Below are 23,792 nucleotides of genomic sequence, written 5' to 3' on the forward strand. Positions count from 1 at the left end.
GGGGTTCGAATCCTGGCTCCACCAATTGTCAGCTGTGTGACTTTGGGCAAGTCACTTCACTTCTCTGGGCCTCAGTTACCTCATCTGTAAAATGGGGATGAAGACGGGGAGCCCCCCGTGGGACAACCTGATCACCCTGTAACCTCCCCAGCGCTTAGAACAGTGCTGTGCACATAGTAAGCACTTAATAAATGCCATACTTATTATTATTAAGTCACTTCACTTCTCTGGGCCTGAGTTCCCTCATCTGTAGAATGGGGATGAAGACTGGAGGCCCCCCGTGGGACAACCTCATCACCTTGTATTCCCCCCCCCCAGCGCTTAGAACAGTGCTGTGCACATAGTAAGTGCGTAATAAATGCCATAATTATTATTATTGTTAAGTCACTTCACTTCTCTGGGCCTCAGTTCCCTCATCTGTAGAATGGGGATGATGACTGTGAGCCCCACAGGGGACAATCTGATCACCTTGTATCTCCCCCAGCACTTAGGACAGTGCTGTGCACATAGTAAGTGCTTAATAAATGCCATAATTATTATTATTATTAAGCCACTTCACTTCTCTGGGCCTCAGTTCCCTCATCTGTAGAATGGGGATGATGACTGGGAGCCCCACGGGGGACAATCTGATCACCTTGTATCTCCCCCCAGCGCTTAGAACAGTGCTTTGTGTATAGTAAGCGCTTAACAAATACCATCATTATTATTATTATTTGTGTCTGCGTTTGTGTCTGTGTGAATGTGTGTGCGCAGGCGGGTATGCATTTATGTCTGTGGAGAGGGGGTGTTTGTTTGCAGGTAGGTGTGCATTTTTGTGTGTATGTGTGTGTCTATGTGCAGGCAAGTGTGTATTTACTGCCAATTGTCTCCTGACTCTGCCACTTGTCAGCTGTGTGACTTTGGGCAAGGCACTTAATTTCTCTGGGCCTCAGTTCCCTCATCTGTAGAATGGGGATAATAATAATAATAATGATGGTATTTGTTAAGCGCTTACTATGTGCAAAGCACCGTTCTTGAAGACTGTGAGCCCCCCGTGGGACAACCTGATCACCGTGTATCCCCCCCAGCGCTTAGAACAGTGCTTTGCGCACAGTAAGCGCTTAACAAATGCCATCATTATTATTATTATGTATGTCTGCGTTTGTGTCTGTGTGAATGTGTGTGCGCAGGCGGGTATGCATTTATGTCTGTGGAGAGGGGGTGTTTGTTTGCAGGTAGGTGTGCATTTTTGTGTGTGTGTGTGTGTCTATGTGCAAGCAAGTGTGTATTTATTGCCAATTGTCTCCTGACTCTGCCACTTGTCAGCTGTGTGACTTTGGGCAAGGCACTTAATTTCTCTGGGCCTCAGTTCCCTCATCTGTGGAATGGGGATAATAATAATAATAATAACGGTATTTGTTAAGCGCTTACTATGTGCAAAACACTGCTCTTGAAGACTGTGAGCCCCCCGTGGGACAACCTCATCACCTTGTATCCCCCCCCAGCGCTTAGAACAGTGCTTTGTTCACAGTAAGCGCTTAACAAATACCATCATTATTATTATTATTTATGTCTGCGTTTGTGTCTGTGTGAATGTGTGTGCGTGGGCGGGTATGCATTTATGTCTGTGGGGAGGGGGTGTTTGTTTGCAGGTAGGTGTGCATTTTTGTGTGTATGTGTGTGTCTATGTGCAAGCAAGTGTGTATTTATTGCCAATTGTCTCCTGCCTCTGCCACTTGTCAGCTGTGTGACTTTGGGCAAGGCACTTAATTTCTCTGGGCCTCAGTTCCCTCATCTGTGGAATGGGGATAATAATAATAATAATAATGGTATTTGTTAAGCGCTTTCTATGTGCAAAACACTGTTCTTGAAGACTGTGAACCCCCCGTGGGACAAACTGATCACCTTGTATCCCCCCCAGCGCTTAGAACAGTGCTTTGTGCACAGTAAGCGCTTAACAAATACCATCATTATTATTTATGTCTCTGTGTGTATTTCTGTCAACGTGCGGGCACGTTTGTTGGTGTGTGCGTTGGCCTGTATGTGCATGTGCACATGTGTAGATGCATTTTTTTCATGGTATGTGTTAAGCGTTCATTGTGTGTCAAACACTGTTCTAAGCACTGGGGTAGATACGAGTTAATTAGGTTGGACACAGTCCCTGCCTCACATGGGGCTCACGGTCTAAGAAGGAGGGAGAGCAGGTATGGAATCCCCATTTTACAGTTGAGGAAACTGAGGCATAGAGAAGGAACTTGCCCAAGGGCACACTGCAAGCAGTAGGCGGGGCCGGAATTAGAACCCAGGGCCCGGGCTCTTTCCACCAAGCCGTGCTGCTTCTCTGTGTCGGGGTGTGCTCATTTATGCGTGTTTGTGTGAATCCCTAGGGCATGTACGTGTGTATGCCCATGTGTGAAGTCATGACTTTGTATGTGTGAATCTCTAGGGTCATATAAGGGTGTGTCGATGTACGCATGTCTCTGGATCCGTATTCATCCAGTCGTATTTATTGAGCGCTTACTGTGTGCAGAGCGCTGTACTAAGCGCTTGGGATGTTTGGTTTTGTTCTCTGTCTCCCCCTTTTAGACTGTGAGCCCAATGTTGGGTAGGGACTGTCTCTATATGTTGCCAATTTGTACTTCCCAAGCGCTTAGTACAGTGCTCTGCACAGAGTAAGCGCTCAATAGATACAATCGATGATGGGAAGTCCAAGTTGGCAACATAGAGAGACGGTCCCTACCCAACAGCGGGCTCACAGACACCCAGGAGTGACACGGGGAGGGGCAGAGATGTCCAGGAGAGACACAGAGAGGAGCAGAGATGCTTTTAGGCGCTTACTATGTGCAAAGCACTGTTCTAAGCGCTGGGGTGTGTGTATTTCTGAACCCGTGCGTGCAGGTGTGTTATCTGATTATCTGGGGTCCCTAGGTTTCTGTGTTCATATATCTGTGTATTGGGGATGGGGGCGGTAACTGAGCCTCTGTTACATCTCATTCATTCATTCACTCATACTTATTGAGTGCTTACTTTGTGCAGAGCACTTGGGAAGTACAAGTTGGCAACACATAGAGACGGTCCCTAATAATGGCATTTATTAAGCGCTTACTACTAATAATAATAATAATAATGATGGCATTTGTTAAGCGCTTACTATGTGCAAAGCACTGTTCTAAGCGCTGGGGGGATACAAGGTGATCAGGTTGTCCCACGGGGGGCTCACAGTCTTAATCCCCATTTTACAGATGAGGGAACTGAGGCACAGAGAAGTTAAGTGACTTGCCCAAAGTCACACAGCTGACAATTGGTGGAGCCGGGATTTGAACCCATGACCTCTGACTCCAAAGCCCATGCTCTTTCCACTGAGCCACGTTGCTTCTCTTACTATATGCAAAGCATTGTCTAAGCGCCGGGGAGGTTACAAGGTGATCAGGTTGTCCCACGGCGGGGGCTCACAGTCTTCATCCCCGTTTTCCAGATGAGGGAACTGAGGCCCGGAGAAGTGAAGTGACTTGCGGCTGACAGTTGGAGGAGCCGGGATTTGAACCCCGGACCTCTGACTCCAAAGCCCGGGCTCTTTCCACTGAGCCTCGCTGCTTCCCAGCAACGACGGGCTCACGGTCTAGAAGGGGGAGACAGACAACAAAACAAAACAGGTGGACGGGTGTCAAGTCGTCAGAATAAATAGAAGTAAAGCCAGATGCACATCATGGACAAAAGAAATAGAATAGTAAATATGCCCGAGTAAAATAAATAGAGTAATTAATCTGTACAAACATATATACAGGTGCTGTGGGGAGGGGAGGGAGGAGAGGAAAAGCGGGGCTCAGTCTGTGTGTATGTCTCTGAATCAGTGTGTTCTGTGTCTGCGTGTGCTTTTATTTTTGTGCGTGTTGGAGATCATAATAATAACAATAATGATGGCATTTGTTAAGCGCTTACTATGTGCAGAGCGCTGTTCTAAGCGCTGGGGGGAATACAAGGTGATCAAGTTGTCCCACGTGGGACTCACAGTCTTAATCCCCATTTTCCAGATGAGGGAACTGAGGCTCAGAGAAGTGAAGTGACTTGCCCGTGGTCACACAGCAGACCTGTGGCGGAGCCGGGATTCGAACCCATGACCTCTGACTCCAGAGCCCGGGCTCTTTCCACTGAGCCAGGCTAGATGATAATAGTAATGATGGCAATTATTAAGCGCTTACTGTGTGCAAGGCACAGGGGATGGGGGAAAGGAGAAGAGGGGAGAAAGAGGAGAAGAAAGGGGATGGGGAGAGGGAGGAGAAGGTGGAGGAGAAAGGGATAATAATAATGATAGCATTTATTAAGCGCTTACTACGTGCAAAGCGCTGTTCTAAGCACCAGGGAGGTTACATGTTACTCTATTTATTTATTTTGCTTGTACATATCTATTCTATTTATTTTATTTTGTTAGTATGTTTGGTTTTGTTCTCTGTCTCCCCCTTTTAGACTGTGGGCCCACTGTTGGGTAGGGACTGTCTCTAGATGTTGCCAACTTGTACTTCCCAAGCGCTTAGTCCAGTGCTTTGCACACAGTAAGCGCTCAGTAAATACGATTGATGATGATGATGATGATACAAGGAGATCAGGTTGTCCCACGGGGGGCTCACAGTCTTAATCCCTTCTTCTCCTTCCTCTCCCCCTCCTCCCCGTCTCCATCCCCCCCGCCTTATCTCCTTCCCTTCCCCACAGCACCTGTATATATGGATATATTTGTACGTATTTAATACTCTATTTTACTTGTGCATATCTCTTCTATTTATTTTATTTTGTTAATATGTTTGGTTTTGTTCTCTGTCTCCCCCTTCTAGACTGTGAGCCCACTGTTGGGTAGGGACCGTCTCTATCTGTTGCCAACTTGGACTTCCCAAGCGCTTAGTCCAGTGCTCTGCACACAGTAAGCGCTCAATAAATACGATTGATCGATCGATTGATCCCCATTTTCCAGACGAGGGAACTGAGGCCCAGAGAAGTGAAGTGACTTGCCCAAAGTCACCCAGGTGACAATTGGCAGAGCCGGGATTCGAACCCATGACCCCCGACTCCAAAGCCCGGGCTCTTTCCACTGAGCCACGCTGAGATCTGAATCAGTGTGGGCCTTTCTGTGTCTTTGTGTGTGTGCCACTTCCCTGGACTCCCCTTTCTTTCCCTCCCTGCTCCCCTGCACTCATCCCAATCTCTTCCCCACTCCCCTTTTTCTCCCTGCTCCCCCGCACTCATCCCAATCTCTTTCCCACTCCCCTTTCTCTCCCTTCTCCCCATCTCTCCCCTTCCCACAGCTCTCCCACCTATCCCCATTCCCCCCACTCTTTCCGCTCACCCCAGCCCCTTTTTTTTTGATAGCATTTATTAAGCGCTTACTATGTGCCAAGCACTGTTCTAAGCACTGAGGAGGTTACAAGGTGAGCAGGTTGTCCCACAGGGGGCTCACAGTCTTCCTCCCCGTTTTACAGATGAGGGAACTGAGGCCCAGAGAATAAATACTCTGGGAAGTACCAATTTGTACTTCCCAAGCGCTTAGTACAGTGCTCTGCACATAGTAAGCGCTCAATAAATACGATTGATTGATTGATTGACTGATAAATAATAATAATAATGATAGCATTTATTAAGCGCTTACTGTGTGCAAAGCACTGTTCTAAGCGCTGGGGAGGTTACAAGGTGATCGGGTTGTCCCACGGGGGGCTCACAGTCTTCATCCCCGTTTTACAGATGAGGGAACTGAGGCCCAGAGAATAAATAATAATAATAATGATAGCATTTATTAAGCGCTTACTGTGTGCAAAGCACTGTTCTAAGCGCTGGGGAGGTTACAAGGTGATCAGATTGTCCCACGGCAGGCTCACAGTCTTCATCCCCATTTTATAGATGAGGCAACTGAGGCCCAGAGAATAAATAATAATAATAATGATAGCATTTATTAAGCGCTTACTGTGTGCAAAGCACTGTTCTGAGCTCTGGGGAGGTTACAGGGTGATCAGGTTGTCCCACGGGGGGCTCACAGTCTTCATCCCCATTTTACAGATGAGGGAACTGAGGCGCAGAGAAGTGAAGTGACTTGCCCAGAGTCACACAGCTGACAGCCAACCTGTACTTCCCAAGCGCCCAGTCCAGTGCCCTGCACACAGTAAGCGCTCAATAAATACGACTGAACGAATGAATGAAAGAAGCGGCGGAGCCGGGATTTGAACCCACGACCTCCGACTCCAAAGCCCGGGCCCTTTCCACCGAGCCACGCTGCTTCTTCTTAGACTGTGAGCCCACTGTTGGGTAGGGACTGTCTCTATGTGTTGCCAATTTGTACTTCCCAAGCGCTTAGTCCAGTGCTCTGCACATAGTAAGCGCTCAATAAATACGATTGATTGATTGATTGATTGATTCTCGAACGGGAGTGAGCTTCGGACGTGCAGCTGTCCAGTGGTGAAGTGGTCAGGCCAGAATATTTAGTAGCCAGGGGTCACAGGCTAAGGAGGGTCTAGCGACCCCACCCCCATGGTCTCCGCCCCCTCGTCATTCATTCATTCAGTCGTATTTATTGAGCGCTCACTGTGTGCAGAGCGCTGTGCTAAGCGCTCGTCCTCATCCTGTCTCTATATGTTGCCAATTTGTACTTCCCAAGCGCTTGGTATAGTGCTCTGCACATAGTAAGCGCTCAATAAATACGATTGATGATGATGATATGTATATATGTTTGTACATATCTATTCTATTTATTTTATTTTGTTAGTATGTTTGGTTTTGTTCTCTGTCTCCCCCTTTTAGACTGTGAGCCCACTGGTGGGTAGGGACTGTCTCTCTATATGTTGCCAATTTGTACTTCCCAAGCGCTTAGTACAGTGCTCTGCACACAGTAAGCGCTCAGTAAATACGATTGATGATGATGATGATGATGATCCTGGGGGCCGCCCCTCCCGTCCGTCCGACCTCCCGTCCCTCTCCGGGGCGGGTGTCAGGTTCTGACGAGCTCTTAGTCCGGTGCTCTGCACACAGTAAGTGCTCAGTAAATACGATCGATTGATTGATTGATTGATCGGCGTCTCCCGGCACGCTCCACCCGCTGCCTCCCTCACTGTGGGTTCGTTTGTATTTGTCTTTAATTCCCCCGCTCCTAGGCCACCAGCCTGGCTCCCACCTCCTCCAAGGCCACTGTCCCCCTAGCCAATCCCGAGGTCTCCATACTAAACTACCAATCTGCACTCTACCAGCCCACAGCGGCGTCCATGGCGGCCGCCGTGGCCCAGCGGAGCATGCCCCTGCCCACGGGGACGGCCCAGATCTGTGCCCGGCCCGACCCGTTCCAGCAAGCCCTCATCGTCTGCCCGCCCGGCTTCCAAGGTAAGGGGCTGACGGGTGGCGGGGACCGGCCCCCGGGGATCCCGCCGACTCCTCCTTCCCCCCCCCCGGGTCCCGTTGGGGCTACCGTCTGGACTCCGGGGACCTCGGCTGCCGAGGATCAGGGCCGTGTCAGCTGGCCTTGACCCTCTCGGGCCCTCAGACCCCTGGCACGGCATCGGTTCCCTCACCTCGGAGCTGACCACGCGCCGAGAACGCTCCCTGCAGCTTGGCTCCAACCAGTGAGGGTCCCCATGACTGACCCTCAATTACCCCAGGACTTCCTCGCCCTGGATAATTTGGGAAACCTCTGATTCGGACTGGGCACACCCCTACCGTCTGGGCTCTGGGGACCTCGGCTGCCGGAGGATCAGGGCCGTGTCAGCTGGCCTTGACCCTCTCGGGCCCTCAGACCCCTGGCACGGCATCGGTTCCCTCACCTCGGAGCTGACCACGCGCCGAGAACGCTCCCTGCAGCTTGGCTCCAACCAGTGAGGGTCCCATGACTGACCCTCAATTACCCCAGGACTTCCTCGCCCTGGATAATTTGGGAAACCTCTGATTCGGACTGGGCACACCCCTACCGTCTGGGCTCCGGGGACCTCGGCTGCCAAGGATCAGGGCCGTGTCAGCTGGCCTTGACCCTCTCGGGCCCTCAGACCCCTGGCACGGCATCGGTTCCCTCACCTCGGAGCTGACCACGCGCCGAGAACGCTCCCTGCAGCTTGGCTCCTACCAGTGAGGGTCCCATGACTGACCCTCAATTACCCCAGGACGGCCTCGCCCTGGATAATTTGGAAAACCTCTAATTCGGAGTGGGCACACCCCAAAGGGGGCAGATCCTCGGTTGAGGCCGATGCCACTCGCCAGCCCCCCGTAGCCGACCAGCCTCCCCCTTCAAGAGAGGGAACCCCTGCCGCCTTTTCCCAGCCCGGATTCCTCCACAGAGCCACGACGGCGCCGGGGGATGGCGGGCAGGGAAGGCGAAAGGGGAAACCGGGATGGTCCCGGCCCTGCGGACTATATATGTTGCCAACTTGTACTTCCCAAGCGCTTAGAACAGTGCTCTGCACACAGTAAGCGCTCAATAAATACGATTGATTGGACAGATGCAGGTGGCGATGGGACGGGCTCGAAGTTGACTGTCCCACGGCGGGGGCGGACAAAACAGAATTGTTGTCCCCCACATCCCACCCAGCCGTGGGAGCCGACAGGAACAGGTTCAGAACAGGCGAAAGGAAACGCTTCTTCTCCGCGTGGTCGGAGGAGCGTGGGGAGGACTTTCCCACGGGAAGTCACGGAACTGGAAAGAGCGGCAGATCCTGGAGCGGTTTGGCCTGACCCATGGGAAAGCCTTCCGTGCTGGGGCTCTCGGGAGGAGTCGGAGGTGGAACGGGAAGAGTCAGGGGTTCCAGATGGTCAATCAATCAATTTATTGAGCGCTTACTATGTGCAGAGCACTGTACTAAGTGCTTGGGAAGTACAAGTTGGCAACATCTAGAGACAGTCCCTACCCAACAGTGGGCTTACAGTCTAGAAGTCGACTAGAAGGGGTAGAAGGGGTCATTCATTCATTCAGTCGTATTTATTGAGCACTTACTGTGTGCAGAGCACTGTACTAAGCGCTTGGGAAGTCCAAGTTGGCAACATCTAGAGCCGGTCCCTACCCAACAGAGGGCTCACAGTCTAGAAGGGGGAGACAGACAACAAAACAAAACATATTAACAAAATAAAATAAATAGAATATGTACAAATAGAATAAATACGTAATGACGGTATTTGTTAAGTGCTTACTATGTGCGAAGCACTGTTCTGAGCGCTGGGGGGGATACAAGGTGATCAGTTTGTCCCACGTTGGGGGCTCACCGTCTTTATCCCCGTTTTCCTTCTAGACTGTGAGCCTGCTGTTGGGTAGGGACCATCTCCATATGTGGCCAACCTGGACTTCCTAAGAGCTTAGCACAGTGCTCTGCACACAGTAAATGCTCACAAACGCTCGAAAAGGGCCCATGCGGGGTCCCTGGAGGAGAGTCACGGTGGGACAGGGGAGAGATCAGGGATAATAATAACAATAATAATAATAATAATAATGGTATTTATTAAGCACTTACTATGTGCAAAGCACTGTTCTAAGCGCTGGGATAGCAGATGTCAGATGTCAAATGATCCATGCTGGGTCCCTGGGGGAGAGTCAGGAGTTTTCAGATGGTCCCTAACGACATGGGTGGGCGTCCAGTAGGGTGGACCTCCGAGAGTCCTGGTGCCACACAGACTAGGAGTCCAACCCAGAAATGGCCCAGCTCGTGGTCTCATCAATCAATCAATCAATCAATCAATCGTATTTATTGAGCGCTTACTGTGTGCAGAGCACTGTACTAAGCACTTGGGAAGTACAAGTTGGCAACATATAGAGACAGTCCCTACCCAACATTGGGCTCACAGTCTAAAAGGGGGAGACAGAGAACAAAACCAAACATACTAACAAAATAAAATAAATAGAATAGATATGTACAAGTAAAATAAATAAATAGAGTAATAAGTATGTGCAGACATATATACAGGTGCTGTGGGGAAGGGAAGGAGGTAAGATGAGGGGGACGAGGGGGAGAGGAAGGAAGGGGCTCAGTGTGGGAAGCCCTCCTGGAGGAGGTGAGCTCTCAGTAGGGCCTTGAAGGGAGGAAGAGAGCGAGCTTGGCGGATGGGCAGAGGGATTGGGGGCATTCCAGGCCAGGGGGATGATGTGGGCCGGGGGTCGACGGCGGGACAGGCGAGAACAAGGTACGGTGAGGAGATTAGCGGCGGAGGAGCGGAGGGTGCGGGCTGGGCTGGAGAAGGAGAGAAGGGAGGTGAGGTAGGAGGGGGCCAGGGGATGGACAGCCTGGAAGCCCAGGGTGAGGAGTCATGTCTCACCACTGCATAGTTAGCTGTCAGTTCTCCTCTGCCTCACAGCCGAGTCGCGCTGGTTTAAATGGAGTTTGCATTGGATCACGTCCCCCAAAGGCCCTGACCACCGCCCCCCCCACCGCCCCAGGGATGGGAACGGCCCGCGGCCCCTCAGCCCGAGCCGATCGCCGAAGTCCGGTCTGGCGGGAAGCGGGTGACAGAAGGTGAAAGCCTCACTGTCCTATTCCCGTTGGTTTCCCCGGAGCAGGGCTGCAGGCCTCGCCCTCCAAGCACGCCGGCTATTCCGTGCGCGTGGACAACGCCGTTCCCATCGTCACGCAGGCTCCGGGAGCTCAGCCGCTCCAGATCCAGCCAGGCCTGCTCGCCCAGGTAACCACCTGCCCCTCCGACTTCCTCCCTCAGCGCTTCCCGCCATCCCCAGGTACGGGCTCTTCCCGATCCCGGACAGAAGCTCCCGTGGGTGATCAGAAACCCGGGTGAAGGAGGCCGGGACTCCGCGCTATTTAATCCAACTGGTGGTGGTGGGTAGAGGGTAGTTCATTCATTCATTCATTCAATCGTATTTATTGAGCGCTTACTGTGTGCAGAGCACTGGACTAAGCGCTTGGGAAGTACAAGTTGGCAGCATAGAGAGACGGTCCCTACCCAACAGCGGGCTCACAGTCGAGAAGGGGGAGACAGACGACGACACAAAACATATTAACAAAATAAAATAAATAGAATAAATAGAATTAAGCGCTTACTATGTGCAAAGCCAGCCCTAATGCCCCCACCTCCAGACTGGCCCCTGGCTAATAATAATAATCATGGTATCTGTTAAGCGCTTACTATTCGCCAGGCACTGTACTAACCGCTGGGGTAGATGCAAGCAAATCAGGCTGGACACAGTCCCTGTCCCCCGTGGGGCTCACAGTCTCGATCCCCATTTTACGGAAGAGGGAAGTGAGGCCCAGAGAATCAATCAATCAATCAGTCAATCAATCGTATTTATTGAGCACTTACTGTATGCAGAGCACTGTATTAAGCATCATCATCATCATCATCAATCGTATTTATTGAGCGCTTACTATGTGCAGAGCACTGTACTAAGCGCTTGGGAAGTACAAATTGGCAACACATAGAGACAGTCCCTACCCAACAATGGGCTCACAGTCTAAAATGGGGAGATAGAGAACAAAACCAAACATACCAACAAAATAAAATAAATAGGATAGATATGTACAAGTAAAATACATAAATAAATAGAGTAATAAATATGTACAACCATATATACATATATACAACCATATATACATATATACATATGCACTTGGGAAGTCCAAGTTGGCAACATCTAGAGACAGTCCCTGCCCAACAGTGGGCTCACAGTCTAGAAGGGGGAGACAGACAACAAAACCAAACGTACTAACAAAATAAAATAGAATAGATAGATATGTACAAGTAAAATAAATAAATAAATAGAATAATAAATATGTACAAACATATATACAGGTGCTGTGGGGAAGGGAAGGAGGTAAGATGGTAAGAGGTAAGAAATCAAGTGGCTTGCCTGAGATCACACAGCAGCCGAGTGGCGGATCTGGGATTAGAAGCCATGATCATCCGCTTCCAGGCCCTTTCGCATCCACTAGGCAATGCTGCTTCCATATCCAGCACGCAAATCCATATCCCATCCAGCACACAAGCCTGGGAGTCCGAGGCCCTGGGTTCTAATCCCTGCCCTTCCATCCGCTGGCTGTGTGATCTTGAGCAGTTCCCTTAACTTCTCCGGACCTGTTTTCTGATCTGAAAACCGGGGATCAATCAATCAATCAATCGTATTTATTGAGCACTTACTGTGTGCAGAGCACTGGACTAAGCGCTTGGGAAGTCCAAGTTGGCAACATCTAGAGACAGTCCCTATCCAACAGCGGGCTCACAGTCTAGGAGGGGGATAAAACCCCTCTCCTCCTTCCCATGTGGGACACGAACTGTGTCTAACCAGATCATCTTGTATCTAGAGAAGCGGCGTGGCTTGGTGGAAAAGAGCCCGGGCTTTTGGAGTCAAATCCCGACTCTGCCAATTGTCAGCCGTGTGACTTTGGGCAAGTCACTTCACTTCTCTGGGCCTCAGTTCCCTCATCTGGAAAATGGGGATGAAGAATGTGAGCCCCCCGTGGGACAACCTGATCACCTTGTAACCTCCCCAGCGCTTAGAACAGTGCTTTGCACATAGTAAGCGCTTAATAAATGCCATCATCATTATTATTATTATTACCCCAGCGCATAGTGCAGTGCTCCCCATCCCCCCCGCCTTACCTCCTTCCCCTCCCCACAGCACCTGTATATATGTTTGTACGGATTTATTACTCTATTTTATTTGTACGTATTTATTCTATTTATTTTATTTTGTTAATATGTTTTGTGGTGTTCTCTGTCTCCCCCTTCTAGACTGTGAGCCCACTGTTGGGTAGGGACCGTCTCTATTTGTTGCCGACTTGTACTTCCCAAGCGCTTAGTACAGTGCTCTGCTCACAGTAAACACTCAATAAATACGATTGGTTGATTGATTGACTTGTACTTCCCAAGCACTTAGTCCAGTGCTCTGCACACAGTAAGCGCTCAATAAATACGATTGAATGAATGAATGAATGAATATATGTTTGTACGTATTTATTTTATTTATACATATTTATTCTATTTATTTTATTTTGTTAATATGTTTTGTGTTGTTCTCTGTCTCCCCCTTCTAGACTGTGAGCCCACTGTTGGGTAGGGACCGTCTCTCTACGTTGCCGACTTGTACTTCCCAAGCGCTTAGTCCAGTGCTCTGCACACAGTAAGCGCTCAATAAATACGATTGAATGAATGAATGAATATAAGTTTGTACGTATTTATTACTCTATTGTATTCGTACATATTTATTCTATTTATTTTATTTTGTTAATAGGTTTTGGGTTTTTGTCTGTCTCCCCCTTCTAGACTGTGAGCCCACTGTTGGGTAGGGACCATCTCTAGATGTTGCCGACTTGGACTTCCCAAGCACTTAGTCCAGTGCTCTGCACACAGTAAGCGCTCAATAAATACGATTGAATGAATGAATGAATATATGTTTGTACGTGTTTATTACTCTATTTTATTTGTACATATTTATTCTATTTATTTTATTTCGTTAATATGTTTGGTTTTGTTGTCTGTCTCCCCCTTCTAGACTGTGAACCCACTGTCGGGTAGGGACTGTCTCTACATGTTGCCAACTTGTACTTCCCAGTCGCTTAGTCCAGTGCTCTGCACACAGTAAGCGCTCAATAAATACGATTGAATGGATGAATGCTTGGCATAAAGTAAGTGTATAACCAAAACCATGACTATTATGAGTCTCAGGGGCCCCAGCCACCCCGTCCTACCAGTTCCCTCGATGGGCCGGCCAGGCCTCTGAGACCTCAGGGGGAATGTCAGGCCGCGGGATCAGCTGAGCCAAGAACCGATTCCGGTCCCTGAGAGTGTCCGGGGGGCTGGCCCGGTAAGAATAATAATAATAATAATGATGGCATTTATTAAGCGCTTACTATGTGCAAAGCACCGTTCTAAGCGCCCGGTCCTCTCCGTCCCTGTGCCCCACAGCAGGCCTGGCCGGGGGGCACCCAGCAGATCCTCCTCCCGCCGGCGTGGCAGCAGCTGACCGGAGTGGCCGCCGCCCACGCCTCCGTGCAGCACGCGGCGGCCACCGTCATTCCCGAGACCATGGCCGGGACCCAGCAGCTGGCCGACTGGAGGTAAGCGGGGGTCCCTCGGGGGGCCCCCCACGGTCTGACGGCGTGCGTTTGTGCGTCGACACGGTCCGCCCGTCGGGCCCGCCGCGGGGTCACCCCCCCCATCACCCTCTTTCCCCCACCGCCCTCCGTGGAGGGGGTGACACCACGATCCCGTAGGTGGTTTTCCCAGGGTGAGGCTCAGCCCTTGCACTGCGGCCGCGCTGACCCCTGCGATTTCCCCAGGTGCGGGAAACTCGACTGCGTCATCTGTGGTAGTGGGGGACTGCGTTCGCGCTTCTAATTTCATCAGTGGAAAGAGCCCGGGCTTTGGAGTCAGAGGTCATGGGTTCAGATCCCGGCTCCACCACTTGTCAGCTGGGTGACTTCGGGCAAGTCACTTCACTTCTCTGGGCCTCAGTGACCTCATGGGGATGAAGACTGTGAGCCCCCCGTGGGACAACCTGATGACCTTGTAACCTCCCCGGCGCTTAGAACAGTGCTTTGCACATGGTAAGCGCTTAAAAAATACCATCATTATTATTATTTTTATCCCTTTCAGGAACACACATGGCCATGGCAGCCACTACAACCCCATCATGCAGCAGCCTGCGCTCCTGGCGGGCCACGTGACCCTCCCCGCGGCCCAGCCCCTGAACGTCGGCGTGGCCCATGTCATGAGGCAGCAGCCGGCCAGCGGCACCGCATCCTCCAGGAAGAGTAAACAGCACCAGTCTTCGGGGAGGTACGGTCCCGGGATCAAGGGGAAGCCGGGGGAGGGTTCCCGGAGGTTGCGGGGTGGGGAAGCCCAATTGGAAGGTGGGCCAGTTTTCCTCCGGGAATAAATGTGGGAGCATCCTCAACCTCAAAGGCTGATGGGAAACTCCTGGAACCCACCAATTGTCGTGCAGGAGTTGGGGGGCGGACGGGTAGACGGGGCCGAGGGGCCTGGGTGTGCTTCCTAATAATAATAATGATGGCATTTCTTAAGCGCTTACTATGTGCAAAGCACTGATCTAAGCACCAGGGAGGTCCCAAGGCGATCAGGTTGTCCCACGGGGGGCTCACGGTCTTAATAATACCCAAATCCTACCCCTCTTGGGTGTCGTTCATTCATTCAATCGTATTTATTGAGCGCTTACTGTGCGCAGAGCACCGGACTAAGCACTTGGGACGTCCAAGTTGGCAACATCTAGAGACGGTCCCTACCCAACAGCGGGCTCACAGTCTATTTATTTATTTATTTTATTTGTGCATATTTATTCTATTTTGTTAATAGGTTTTGTTTTGTTGTCTGTCTCCCCCTTCTAGACTGTGAGCCCGCTGTTGGGTAGGGGCCGGCTCTAGATGTTGCCAACTTGGACTTCCCAAGCGCTTAGTACAGTGCTCTGCACACAGTAAGCGCTCAGTAAATATGATTGAATAAATGAATGAATGAATGTTCTAAGCGCCGGGGAGGTCCCAAGGCGATCAGGTTGTCCCACGGGGGGCTCACGGTCTTAATAATACCCGAATCCTACCCCTCTTGGGTGTCGTTCATTCATTCAGTCGTATTTATTGAGCGCTTACTGTGTGCAGAGCACTGGACTAAGCGCTTGGGACGTCCAAGTTGGCAACATATAGAGACGGTCCCTACCCAACAGCGAGCTCTCAGTCTATTCGTTTATTTTATTTGTGCATATTTATTCTATTGATTTTATTTTGTTAATAGGTTTTGTTTTGTTCTCTGTCTCCCCTTTCTAGACTGTGAGTCCTCTGTTGGGTAGGGACCGTCTCTATATGTTGCCAACTTGGACTTCCCAAGCGCTTAGTCCAGTGCTCTGCACACAGTAAGCGCTCAATAAATACGATTGAATGAATGAATGAATAGAGGGGGGAGAGAGCACTGGCCACGAAAGCACTGTTCTAAGCGCTGGGGAGGTTACATCATCATCATTATCATCATCAATTGTATTTATTGAGCGCTTACTGTTTGCAGAGCACTGTACTAAGCGCTTGGGAAGTACAAGTTGGCAACATCTAGAGACGGTCCCTACCCAACAGCGGGCTCACAGTCTAGAAGGGGGAGACAGACAACAAAACCAAACATATTAACAAAATAAAATAAGTAGAATAGATATGTACGGGTAAAATAAATAAATAAATAGAGTAATAAATATGTACAAACATATATACATAGATACGGGTGCTATGGGGAAGGGAAGGAGGTAAGATGGAGGGATGGAGAGGGGGACGAGGGGGAGAGGAAGGAAGGGGCTCAGTCTGGGAAGGCCTCCTGGAGGCCTCTTGTAACCTGGAGGTTACAAGGTGATGAGGTTGCCCCACGGTGGTCGGGGGGGGGGGGGGCTCACAGTCTTCATCCCCATTCTCCAGATGAGGTAACTGAGGCCCAGAGAAGTGAAGTGACTTGCCCAAAGTCACCCAGCTGACAATTGGCGCAGCCGGGGTTTGAACCCCTGACCTCTGACTCCAAAGCCCGGGCCCTTTCCACTGAGCCACGCTGCCAACAGACCCACCCACTCTGGGCACTCTCTTTTTGTAATGGCGTTTGTGAAGCACTTAAGGACTTGAGAAGCAGCGTGGCCTAGTGACAGTTGCCCGGGCTTTGGAGTCAGAGGTCTGGGGTTCAAATCCCGGCTCCGCCAGTTGTCAGCTGTGTGACTTTGGGCAAGTGACTTCACTTCTCTGGGCCTCAGTGACCTGATCTGTAAGGTGGGGATGAAGACTGCGAGCCCCAGGTGGGACAACCTGATCACCTTGTATCTACCCCAGCGCTTAGAGCAGTGCTTTGCACATAGTAAGCGCTTAATAAATGCCATTATTATTATTATTATTGTTACCCCAGCGCTTAGAACAGTGCTTTGCACATAGTAAGCGCTTAATAAATGCCATTATTATTATTATTATTGTTACCCCAGCACTTAGAACAGTGCTTTGCACATAGTAAGCGCTTAATAAATGCCATTATTATTATTATTATTATTACCCCAGCGCTTAGAACAGTGCTTTGCACATAGTAAGCGCTTAATAAATGCCATCATTATTATTATTATTAGCTACCCCAGCGCTTAGAACAGTGCTTTGCACATAGTAAGCGCTTAATAAATGCCATTATTATTATTATTATTACCCCAGCGCTTAGAACAGTGCTTTGCACATAGTAAGCGCTTAATAAATGCCATTATTATTATTATTAGTTACCCCAGCGCTAAGAACAGTGCTTTGCACATAGTAAGCGCTTAATAAATGCCATTATTATTATTATTATTATTATTACCCCAGCGCTTAGAACAGTGCTTTGCACATAGTAAGCGCTTAATAAATGCCATTATTATTATTATTATTAGTTACCCCAGCGCTTAGAACAGTGCTTTGCACATAGTAAGCGCTTAATAAATGCCATTATTATTATTATTATTACCCCAGCGCTTAGAACAGTGCTTTGCAGCTTTGCACATAGTAAGCGCTTAATAAATGCCATTATTATTATTATTACCCCAGCGCTTAGAACAGTGCTTTGCACATAGTAAGCGCTTAATAAATGCCATTATTATTATTATTATTACCCCAGCGCTTAGAACAGTGCTTGGTACATAGTAAGCGCTTAACAAATACCAGGATTATTATTATTATTATTGACAGCTACCGTATTTGTCATTATTGTTATGGGTGCGTTTGCCCTGTGAGGTTCCTGGTGCCATTGTAGTGTCGACTTGCTTGATGACGCTCACCTAAGCACATAGCAGAGGGCTGTGCACAGAGTAAGCATTGGATATTTTACTTGTCCATATCTATTCTATTTATTTTATTTTGTTAGTATGTTTGGTTTTGTTCTCTGTCTCCCCCTTTTAGACTGTGAGCCCACTGTTGGGTAGGGACTGTCTCTGTATGTCGCCAACTTGTACTTCCCAATCAATCAATCAATCAATCGTATTTATTGAGCGCTTACTATGTGCAGAGCACTGTACTAAGCGCTTGGGAAGTACAAATTGGCATCACATAGAGACAGTCCCTCCCCAACAGTGGGCTCACAGTCTAAAAGGGGGAGACAGAGAACAGAACCAAACATACCAACAAAATAAAATAGGATAGAAATGTACAAGTAAAATAAATAAATAAATAAATAAATAAATAGAGTAATAAATATGTACAACCATAACCCAAGCGCTTAGTACAGTGCTCCGCACATAGTAAGCGCTCAATAAATACGATTGATGTTGATGATGATGATGATGAGGCACACAGTAAGCGCTCAATAAATACGATTGATTGACTGATTATTCCTATCCGCGTCACCACCTTGGGTTCTCGAACCCTGCGGCCGATTTACACCGGTTGACTTATTTTGCCCCCTCCCTGTCGATAACATATTTATCACTCTATTATTACTCCATTACATATTATTTGTACATATTTATTACTCTATTTTACTTGTACATATCTATTCTATTTATTTTATTTTGGTAGTATGTTTGGTTTGGTTCTCTGTCTCCCCCTTTTAGACTGTGAGCCCGCCGTTGGGTAGGGACCGTCTCTAGATGTTGCCAACTTGTACTTCCCAAGCGGTTAGTCCAGTGCTCTGCACACAGTAAGCGCTCAATAAATACGATTGATGTTGATGATGATGGTGATGATGAGGCACACAGTAAGCGCTCAATAAATACGATTGATAGATTGATTGTACACATCTATTCTATTTATTTTATTTTGTTAATATGTTTGGTTTGGTTCTCTGTCTCCCCCTTCTAGACTGTGAGCCCGCCGTTGGGTAGGGGCCGTCTCTCTATGTTGCCAACTTGGACTTCCCAAGTGGTTAGTCCAGTGCTCTGCACATAGTAAGCGCTCAATAAATATGATTGATGATGACGATGATGATTGGATACATACCCCCGATGGACTCGTTGGCCCGTTCCTCTGTCGTTGCAGAAACGTGTCGGCCTTTGAGGTGTCTTCCTCGTCCTCGTCCTCCTCCTCCACCTCGTCCCAGGCCGTGGGTTCGCCTCAGCGGTCCAAGCGGGTGAAGGAGAACACGCCGCCGCGGTGCGCCCTGGCCCGCGTCAGCCCGGCCTGCGGCCCCTCGGTCACCTGCGGCTGGGGGGACGGGGCCCCCGGAGCCCCCCGGGAGCGCCAGCGCCACACCATCGTCATCCCCGACACCCCCAGCCCCGCCGTCAGCGTCATCACCATCAGCAGCGACACGGACGAAGAAGAGGAGCAGAAGCACGCGCCGCCCCCCAGGTGAGGCGGTTGGGTGCCCCGGGGGGACCCCGGGCCGGGGGATCTCCGCGGCTCGGTGGGAAGAGCCCGGGCTCTGCTAATTCAATCAATCGATCAATCAATCGTATTTATTGAGCGCTTACTATGTGCAGAGCACTGTACTAAGCGCTTGGGAAGTACAAATTGGCATCACATAGAGACAGTCCCTACCCAACAGTGGGCTCCCAGTCTAAAAGGGGGAGACAGAGAACAGAACCAAACATACCAACAAAATAAAATAAGTAGGATAGAAATGTACAAGTAAAATAAATAAATAAATAAATAAATAGAGTAATAAATATGTACAACCATATATACATATATACAGGTGCTGTGGGGAAGGGAAGGAGGTAAGACGGGGGGATGGAGAGGGGGACGAGGGGGAGAGGAAAGAAGGGGCTCAGTCTGGGAAGGCCTCCTGGAGGAGGTGAGCTCTCAGCAGGGCCTTGAAGGGAGGAAGAGAGCGAGCTTGGCGGAGGGGCAGAGGGATTGGGGGCATTCCAGGCCCGGGGGAGGACGTGGGCCGGGGGTCGACGGCGGGACAGGCGAGAGCGAGGTACGGGGAGGAGATTAGTGGTGGAGGAGCGGAGGGTGCGGGCTGGGCTGGAGAAGGACAGAAGGGAGGTGAGGTAGGAGGGGGCCAGGGGATGGACAGCCTGGAAGCCCAGGGTGAGGAGTTTCTGCCTGATGCGCAGATTGATCGGTAGCTGCTAATTGTCAGCTGTGTGACTTTGGGCAAGTCACTTAACTTCTCTGGGCCTCAGTTCCCTCATCTGTAAAATGGGGATAAAGACTGTGAGCCCCCTGTGGGACAACCTGATCACCTTGTAACCTCCCCAGCGCTTAGAACAGTGCTTTGCACAGAGTAAGCGCTTAATAAATGCCATTATTATTATTATTATTATTATTATTATTTGGACTCAGAGGTCATGGGTTCAAATCCCGGCTCCGCCACCTGTCAGCTGGGTGACTTTGGACAAGTCACTTCACTTCTCTGGGCCTCATCTGTGAAATGGGGATTGAAACTGTGAGCCCCCTGTGGGACAACTTGATCAATCAATCAATCAGTCGTATTTATTGAGCGCTTACTGTGTGCAGAGCACCGGACTAAGCGCTTGGGAAGTCCAAGTTGGCAACATATAGAGACAGTCCCGACCCGACAGCGGGCTCACAGTCTAGAAGGGGGAGACAGAGAACAAAACCAAACATACTAACAAAATAAAAGGGGCAGAGATGGGGTGACGGATTTGGGGGGGGTCTCACTTAGGGGAGGGGGGCATCTCACTTCACTTCTCTGGGTCTCAGTTACCTCATCTGTGAAATGGGGATTAAAACTGTGAGCCCCCTGTGGGACAACTTGATCAGTCAATCAATCGTATTTATTGAGCGCTTACTGTGTGCAGAGCACTGGACTAAGCGCTTGGGAAGTCCAAGTTGGCAACATATAGAGACAGTCCCAACCCGACAGTGGGCTCACAGTCTAGAAGGGGGAGACAGAGAACCAAACCAAACATACCAACAAAATGAAAGGGGCAGAGATGGGGGGACGGATTTGGGGGGGTCTCACTTAGGGGAGGGGGGCATCTCACTTCACTTCTCTGGGCCTCAGTTCCCTCATCTGTGAAATGGGGATTGAAACTGTGAGCCCCCTGTGGGACAACTTGATCAATCAATCAATCAGTCGTATTTATTGAGCGCTTACTGTGTGCAGAGCACCGGACTAAGCGCTTGGGAAGTCCAAGTTGGCAACATATAGAGACAGTCCCTACCCAACAGTGGGCTCACAGTCTAGAAGGGGGAGACAGAGAACCAAACCAAACATACTAAGAAAATAAAAGGGGCAGAGATGGGGGGACGGATTTGGGGGGGGTCTCACTTAGGGGAGGGGGGCATCTCACTTCACTTCTCTGAGCCTCAGTTCCCTCATCTGTGAAATGGGGATTAAAACTGTGAGCCCCCTGTGGGACAACTTGATCAATCAATCAATCAGTCGTATTTATTGAGCGCTTACTGTGTGCAGAGCACTGGACTAAGCGCTTGGGAAGTCCAAGTTGGCAACATATAGAGACAGTTGCTACCCAACAGCGGGCTCACAGTCTAGAAGGGGGAGGCAGAGAACCAAACCAAACATACTAACAAAATAAAATAAATAGAATAGATAGGTACAAGTAAAATAAATAAATAAATAATAAATAATAAACTTGATCACCTTGTAACCTTCCCCAGCGCTTAGAACAGTGCTTGGCACATAGTAAGCGCTTAACAAATGCCATCATCATCATCATCATCTCCGGTGCCTAGCAGACCGGTCGGTGTGGTGCCCCCCGTCACCGATCGACCCCGAAGTCCGGGGGCCGGTGGGAGAGACCCCCGACGCCGCTCCCTTTCTGTCTTCCGATAGGGGCCTCATGGTGGGTCAGGTTCAGTTTGTCTCACCTTCGCCATTAGCCAACAATAATCATGCCATTTATTAAGCGCTTACTATGTGCAAAGCACTGCTCTAAGCGCTGGGGAGGTTAACAATAATAATAATGGTGGTATTAATCAATCAATCAATCGTATTTATTGAGCGCTTACTGTGTGCACAGCACTGTACTAAGCGCTTGGGAAGTACAAGTTGGCAACATACAGAGACGGTCCCTACCCAACAGTGGGCTCACAGTCTAAAAGGGGGAGAAAGAGAACAAAACCAAACATACTAACAAAATAAAATGGAATGGATGTGTACAAGTTAAATAAATAAATAAATAAATAGAGTAATAAATATGTACAAACATATATACAGGTGCTGTGGGGAAGGGAAGGAGGTAAGATGGGGGGGATGGAGGGGGGGCATGCAAAGCACTGCTGTAAGCGCTGGGGAGGTTACAATAATAATAATGGTGGTATTAATCAATCAATCAATCGTATTTACTGAGCGCTTACTGTGTGCAGAGCACTGGACTAAGCGCTTGGGAAGTACAAGTTGGCAACATATAGAGGCGGTCCCTACCCAACAGTGGGCTCACAGTCTAAAAGGGGGAGACAGAGAACAAAACCAAACATGCTAACAAAATAAAATAAATAGAATAGATATGTACAAGTAAAATAAATAAATAGATAGAGTAATAAATATGTACAAACATATATACATATATACAGGTGCTGTGGGGAAGGGAAGGAGGTAAGATGGGGGTGATGGAGAGGGGGGCATGCAAAGCACTGCTGTAAGCGCTGGGGAGGTTACAATAATAATAATGGTGGTATTTGTTAAGCGCTTACTATGTGCAGAGCACTGTTCTAAGCGCTGGGGAGGGCTACAAGGTGATCAGGTTGTCCCACTTGGGGCTCACAGTCTTTAAGATGATCAGGTTGTCCCCCTGGGGGCTCACAGTCCTAATCCCCATTTTCCAGGTGAGGTCACTGAGGCCCAGAGAAGTGAGGTGACTGGCCCAAAGTCACCCAGCTGACAGTTGGCGGAGGCGGGATTTGAACCCGTGACCTCTGACTCCAAAGCCCAGGCTCTTTCCACTGAGCCACGCTGCTTCTTCAACCAAGCAGTTGTATTGAGGGAGCGCTGGCTGAGAGCAGAGAACTGGAGAAGCAGCGTGGCTCAGTGGGAAGCGCCCGGGCTTTGGAGTCAGAGGTCACGGGTTCAAACCCCGGCTCCGCCGATTGTCAGCTGTGTGACTTTGGGCAAGTCACTTCACTTCTCTGGGCCTCAGTCCCCTCATCTGTCAAATGGGGATTAAGACTGTGAGCCCCCCAAGGGACAACCTGATCACCTTGTGGCTCCCCAGCGCTTAGAACAGTGCTTTGCACATAGTAAGCGCTTAAAAAATGCCATCATTAGTATTATTATTATTATTATTAACTGTCCCGAGCGCTTGGGAGAGTACGATAGCAGAAAGCAGTGTTGTCTAGTGGGTAGACCATGGGCCTGTGAGCCTGGAGTCTAATCCTGACTCCATCACTTTGTCCGCTGTGTGACCTTGGGTCAGTCACTTCACTTCTCTGGACCTCAGTTACCTCGTTGGCAAAACGGAGATTAAGACGGCAAGCCCCATGAGGGACACGGACTCTATCCAGTCTGATTACCTTGTATCTACCCCAGAGTTTAGAATAATGCCTAGCACATAATAAGCACTTAACAAATACCCTTTTTTTTTACAAAAAAAAAAAGATCTCTGATCTGTAAAATCATATTTTACAGTGGAGTCAGGGAGACCATCAGTCGGTCAATTTATGGTATTTATTGAGCGTCTGCTGTGTCCCTGTAGACTATGCTTATTGTGGGCAGGGAACATTTCTGAGCCCACTGTTGGGTAGGGACTGTCCCTATATGTTGCCAACTTGTGCTTCCCAAGCGCTTAGTACAGTGCTGTGCACACAGTAAGCGCTCAATAAATACGATTGATTGATTGATTGATTTCTGTCAACTCTGTTGCATTTTATTTTCCCAAGTTCCCAGTGTAGTGCTGTACGCACAGTGAGCGCTCAGGAAACACTGTTGATGATGATGATGATGCAGAGCACTGTACTAGCTGCTTGGGAAAATACAGTAGAGTGAGTAGACGGGATCCTTGCCCTCAGGGA

The 23,792-nt window shown here is 49.3% G+C and overlaps 1 protein-coding gene and 1 non-coding gene across 3 annotated transcripts in view; both read left to right on the forward strand.

The window, feature by feature from the left end:
• The window catches only part of HIPK2 (homeodomain interacting protein kinase 2), an 84,425-nt gene that overhangs the window by 44,750 nt on the left and 15,883 nt on the right, over positions 1 to 23,792 (forward strand). The window contains exons 8-12 of one of the 2 annotated variants that reach the window (XM_038754560.1): positions 7,107 to 7,329; positions 10,478 to 10,599; positions 13,834 to 13,985; positions 14,524 to 14,706; positions 18,888 to 19,199. In XM_038754560.1, coding sequence (XP_038610488.1) covers positions 7,107 to 7,329; positions 10,478 to 10,599; positions 13,834 to 13,985; positions 14,524 to 14,706; positions 18,888 to 19,199 — 992 coding nt within the window. The remainder of the gene's footprint in view (positions 1 to 7,106; positions 7,330 to 10,477; positions 10,600 to 13,833; positions 13,986 to 14,523; positions 14,707 to 18,887; positions 19,200 to 23,792) is intronic. The other variant, XM_038754561.1, reaches the window with a different exon arrangement.
• Positions 14,105 to 14,267, forward strand: LOC119935237. The gene has a single exon (XR_005453124.1). It is a non-coding gene; the product is annotated as a U1 spliceosomal RNA (small nuclear RNA).

This window comes from Tachyglossus aculeatus, chromosome 11, assembly GCF_015852505.1.
Source record: "Tachyglossus aculeatus isolate mTacAcu1 chromosome 11, mTacAcu1.pri, whole genome shotgun sequence".
NCBI lineage: Eukaryota > Metazoa > Chordata > Mammalia > Monotremata > Tachyglossidae > Tachyglossus > Tachyglossus aculeatus.